General features: G+C 40.2%; 1 protein-coding gene across 1 annotated transcript; it reads right to left on the reverse strand.

The window, feature by feature from the left end:
- Positions 1 to 4,371: 4,371 nt before the first annotated feature.
- Positions 4,372 to 5,157, reverse strand: LOC120779357. The gene has a single exon (XM_040111553.1). It carries the CDS (start codon positions 5,155 to 5,157, stop codon positions 4,372 to 4,374), a length of 786 nt encoding a protein of 261 aa, XP_039967487.1.
- Between the last annotated feature and the right edge of the window lie 97 nt (positions 5,158 to 5,254).

Genomic DNA, 5,254 nt, shown 5'->3' on the forward strand with positions numbered 1-5,254 from the left:
CATAACCTTTGTATGGGAGGTGGGCGTGGTTATTATCCGATTTCTTCCATTTTTGAACTGTATATAGAAATACCTGAAGAAAACGACTCTGTAGACTTTGGTTGACATAGCTATAGTAGTTTCCGAGATATGTACAAAAAACTTAGTAGAGGGCGGGGCCACGCCCACTTTTCCAAAAAACTGCGCCCAAATATGCCCCTCCCTAATCCTTTATGCCAAATTTCACTTTAATATCTTTATTTATGGCTTAGTTATGACACTTTATAGGTTTTCGGTTTCCGGTTTTCGGTTTCCGCCATTTGTGGGCGTGGCAGTGGGCCGATTTTGCCCATCTTCGAACTTAACCTTCTTATGGAGCCAAGGAATACGTGTACCAAGTTTTATCATGATATCTCAATTTTTACTCAAGTTACAGCTTGCACGGACGAACGGACGGACAGACGGACGGACGGACAGACAGACATCCGGATTTCGACTCTACTCGTCACCCTGATCACTTTGGTATATATAACCCTATATCTGACTGTTTTAGTTTTAGGACTTATGTTATGTGAACAAAACTATAATACTCTCCTTAGCAACATTGTTGCGAGAGTATAAAAAATGTGATTTTTCTCAAAAAAATACATTTTTGTGAACACTATTGCCACGCCCCTGGTAGGGCTCAGGGGGTAAGGGCTAGTTTTCCTGGAAGCTCTTCAATGTAGCTAACAAATGCAATTTATTTGATCCACTTAGGTCGAATACTTTAGACGCTAAAGCGTTTACAAAAATAAAAAATAAAGCGTTTTTTCTCAAAAACTACATTTTTAACACTACTGCCACACCGGTGGTAAGGTTTAGCGGCCGAGTGCTAGGTTTCCTGGAACCCCTTCCATTTAGCTAACTAATGCAATTTATTTGATCGACCTAGGTCAAATACTTTAGCGGCTATAGCGATTGCAAAATTAAAGCAAATGTGAATTTTCTCAAAAAACTAAATTTTTTTAGAAGACTATTGCCACGCCCTGGTTAAGTTTAGGGGGCAGGTGCTAGGTTTTCTGCAAGCCCTTCCATTTAGCTAACTAACGCATTTTATTTTATCCACCTAGGTCAAATACTTTAGCCGCTAGAGCGTTTAAAAGTTAAAAAAAATTGATTTTTCTCAAAAACTACATTTCTTGTGAACACCATTGCCACACCCCTGGTATGGTTCAGGGGGCGGTTGCTAGTTTTCCTGAAAGCTCTTCGACGTGGCTAACTAATACAATATATTTGATGCAATTAGGTCGAATACTTTAGCAGCTTAAGCGTTTACAAAATTTAAAAAATGTGATTTTTTCTCAAAAAACTACATTTTTGTGAACACTATTGCCACGCCCCTGGTAGTGGTTAGAAGGCGGGTTGCAGTTTTTCAGGAAATCCTTCGAAATGGCTAACTAATGCAATTTACTTGATCCACTTAGGTCGAATACTTTAGCCGCTACAGCGTTTACAAAATGAAAAAAATGTGATTTTTCTCAAAAAACTAAATTTTTGTGAACACTATTGCCACGCCCCTTGTAGGGTTTACGGGCCAGGTGCTTATTTTCCTGGAAGCCCTACTATTTAGCTAACTAGCGCAGTTTATTTGGCCCACCTAAGTCAAATACTTTAGCCGCTAGAGCGTTTAAAAAGTTTAAAAAAATGTGATTTTTCTCAAAAACTACATTTCTTGTGAACACCATTGCCACACCCGTGGTACGGTTTAGGAGGCGGTTGCTAGTTTTCCTGGAAGCCCTTCAAAGAAGCTAACAAATGCAATTTATTTGATCGACTTAGGTCGAATACTTTAGCTGCTAGAGCGTTTAAAATATTAAAAAAAATGTGATTTTTCTCAAAAAACTACATTTTTGTGAACACTATTGCCACGCCCCTGGTAGGTATCAGGGGTAAAGGCTGGTTTTCCTGGAAGCTCTTCGACGTGGCTAACTAATGCAATATATTTGACCCACCTATGTCAAACACTTTAGCCGCTAGAGCGTTTACAAAATTAGAAAAAATGTGATTATTCTCAAAAAACTACATTTGTTGTGACCAATAATGGCACGCCCCAGGTAGGGTTTAGGAAGTAGGCGCTATGCCTCCTGGAAGCCCAACCATTTAGCTAACTAACGCAGTTTATTTGGCCCACCTAGGTAAATTCTTTAGCCGCTACGGCGTTTAAAATTTAAAAAAATTTGATTTTCTCAAAAAACTACATTTTTGTGAACACTATTGTCACGCCCCTGGTAGGGCTAATGGGGCGAGTGCTAGATTTTCAGGAAACTCTTCGACATGGCTAACTAATGCAATATATTTGACCCACCTATGTCAAAAACTTTAGCCGCTAGGGCGTTTACAAAATTAGAAAAAATGTGATTATTCTTAAAAAACTACATTTGTTGTGACCAATAATGGCACGCCCCAGGTAGGGTTTAGGGGGCAGGTGCTAGTTTTCCTGGAAGTCCTACTGTTTAGCTAACTAGCGCAGTTTATTTGGCCCACCTATGTCAAATACTTTAGCCGCTAGAGCGTTTAAAAAGTTAAAAAAAATGTGATTTTTCTCAAAAACTACATTTCTTGTGAACACCATTGCCACACCCGTGGTACGGTTTAGGGGGCGATTGATAGTTTTCCTGGAAGCTCTTCAATGTGGCTAAGTAATGCAATTTATTTGATCCACTTCGGTCGAATACTTTAGCTGCTAGAGCGTTTACAAAATTAAAAAAAATGTGATTTTTCTCAAAAAACTACATTTTTGTGAACACTATTGCCACGCCCCTGGAAGGGTTCAGGGGGTAAAGGCTACTTTTTCTGGAAGCTCTTCGACGTGGCTAACTAATGCAATATATTTGACCTACCTGTGTCGAACACTTTAGCCGCTAGGGCGTTTACAAAATTAGAAAAAATGTGATTATTCTTAAAAAACTACATTTGTTGTGACCAATAATGGCACGCCCCAGGTAGGGTTTAGGGTGCAGGTGCTAGTTTTCCTGGAAGTTCTACTGTTTAGCTAACTAACGCAATTTATTTGGCCCACCTAGGTCAAATACTTTAGCCGCTACAGCGTTTACAAAATAAAAAAAAATGTGATTTTTCTCAAAAAACTACATTTTTTGAACACTATTGCCACACCGGGTGGGTTTAGGAGGCGAGTGCTAGGTTTCCTGGAAGCTCTTCAATTTAGCTAACTAATACAATTTATTTAATCTACTTAGGTCGAATACTTAAGCCGCTAAAGCGTTTACAAAATTAAAAAAGGTGTAATTTTTCTCAAAAATCTACTTTTTTTTGAACGCTATTGACACGTCCTTGGAAGGGGTACTTTAGCCGCTATAGCGTTTACATTAAATGGTAGGGTTCATTTGGCGAGTGTTAGGGTTTCTGGAAGCCTTTCGACTTAGCTAACTAATGCAATATACTTGACCCACCTATGTCAAATACTTTAGCCGCTACAGCGTTTAAAACTTAAAACAAATGTGATTTTTCTCAAAAAACTACATTTTTGTGAACACTATTGCCACGCCCCTGGTAGGGTTCCTGGGGCGAGTGCTAGTTTTTCTGTAAGCTCTACAATTGAGCTAACTAATGCAATTTATTTGACGCACCTATGTCGAACTCTTTAGCCGCTATAGCGTTTACAAAATTTAAAAAAAGTGATTTTTCTCAAAAACATTCCTGGTGAACACTATTGCCTCGCCCCTGGTAGGTTTTAGGGGCGAGTGCTAGTTTTCCTGGAAGCTCTTCAACACTAGCACACTAGTACCAGTGAGGTTTTGGGGGCAAGTGCTAGTTTTCCTGGAAGCTCTTCGACATAGCTAGCTTACGCAATTTATTTGGCCCACCTAGGTCAAATACTTTAGCCGCTAGAGCGTTTGAAATGTTTAAAAAAAATGTGATTTTTCTCAAAAAAATACATTTTTGTGAACACTATTGCCACGCCCCTGGTAGGGTTTAGGGGGCGAATGCTAGTTTTCCTGGAAGCTCTTCAATTTAGCTAACTAATACAATTTATTTGATCAACTTGGGTCGAATACTTTAGCCGCTAGAGCGTTTACAAAATTAAACAAGTAAGGAAGGGCTAAGTTCGGGTGTCACCGAACATTTTATACTCTCGCATGATAAAGTGATAATCGAGATTTTATTATACGTCATTTATATATTTTTCAAATACCGTATTTTTGTAAAGTTTTATTCCGCTATCATCATTGGTTCCTAATGTATACATATATTTAGTTTATTCGCGTTCTTTATTTAAACATCAAAAAGCTTATTATTTGCAATTCTCACTATATTTCCGGCAGCTTTGTCCCAGAAAGTTATTTATAAGTTGATGAACAAAATACGGTGGAGCGCTGCACGTCTGGTTGCTTAGAAGGTTGAGGTAAAAAGGAATGAGTCATCTTTGCGTGGTTGTAGTGTTTGCTTTCTTCGATTTCGTAATGGCCGACTCGTTGAACTGTCATTTTGCTTAATGGCTGGTGAGCGAGACTCGTTGTTTGACAGGGATGGCAAATGAGTGCTGTCGGCCGCCACATCCACTCCCCTACCAGTGACTTGGTCTGAAGGAGAAAGGCACGAATTGTTTAGGTTGGGTGGTGTGGGTTTTGGGTTGTCTGTTAACTCAATGTATGCTGGCTTCAGCATGTCGATTGAGACTGTCTTGTCTGCCCCATTGATCCTGATGATGTAGGTTTTGTCGTCTACACGCTGGATGACTTCATGGGGGCCAGTGTATGGTTGTTCGAGAGGCTTCTTGATGGAGTCTACTCTCTTGAAGACGTGGGTGCACTTGTCAAGGTTTTTGAGTAGGAACAGCTTGTCTTTGGTGTGATGAGCTGTTGTTGTTGGCCTGATTGCTTGGATGATTTGCCTGTATTTTCTCACGAATGTTTGTGGATCAGCTGGTGTGCTTGTTGTTACGAAAAAATCACCGGGTATGCGCAGTGCAGTCCCGAAAAGCATTTCAGCAGGAGATGCTTTCAGATCTGGTTTGTATGCGGTTTGGAGTCCTAGTAGAACTGACGGTAGCATGTCCGGCCAAGGTGTCTCATTTTTGCACATGAGAGCCGCCTTGAGTGTACGGTGCCAACGTTCCACCAGACCGTTCGATTGAGGATGATACGGTGTCGTTCTGATACGATGAATGCCCAGCATTCGTGAGAGTGAGGTGAACAATGCTGATTCGAATTGCAGACCTTGATCAGTGGTGATTGTCAAAGGTGTGCCGAATTGACAGATCCAGTGAGTGTAA

The sequence above is a fragment of the Bactrocera tryoni genome, unplaced genomic scaffold (genome assembly GCF_016617805.1).
Source record: "Bactrocera tryoni isolate S06 unplaced genomic scaffold, CSIRO_BtryS06_freeze2 ctg7180000217401_QRY, whole genome shotgun sequence".
In the NCBI taxonomy this organism is placed as follows: Eukaryota; Metazoa; Arthropoda; class Insecta; order Diptera; family Tephritidae; genus Bactrocera; species Bactrocera tryoni.

What these genes read in the sequence shown, in the direction of transcription:
- LOC120779357 (XM_040111553.1), bottom strand. Translation starts at nt 5,157, where the DNA reads ATGCTGGGCATTCATCGTATCAGAACGACACCGTATCATCCTCAATCG.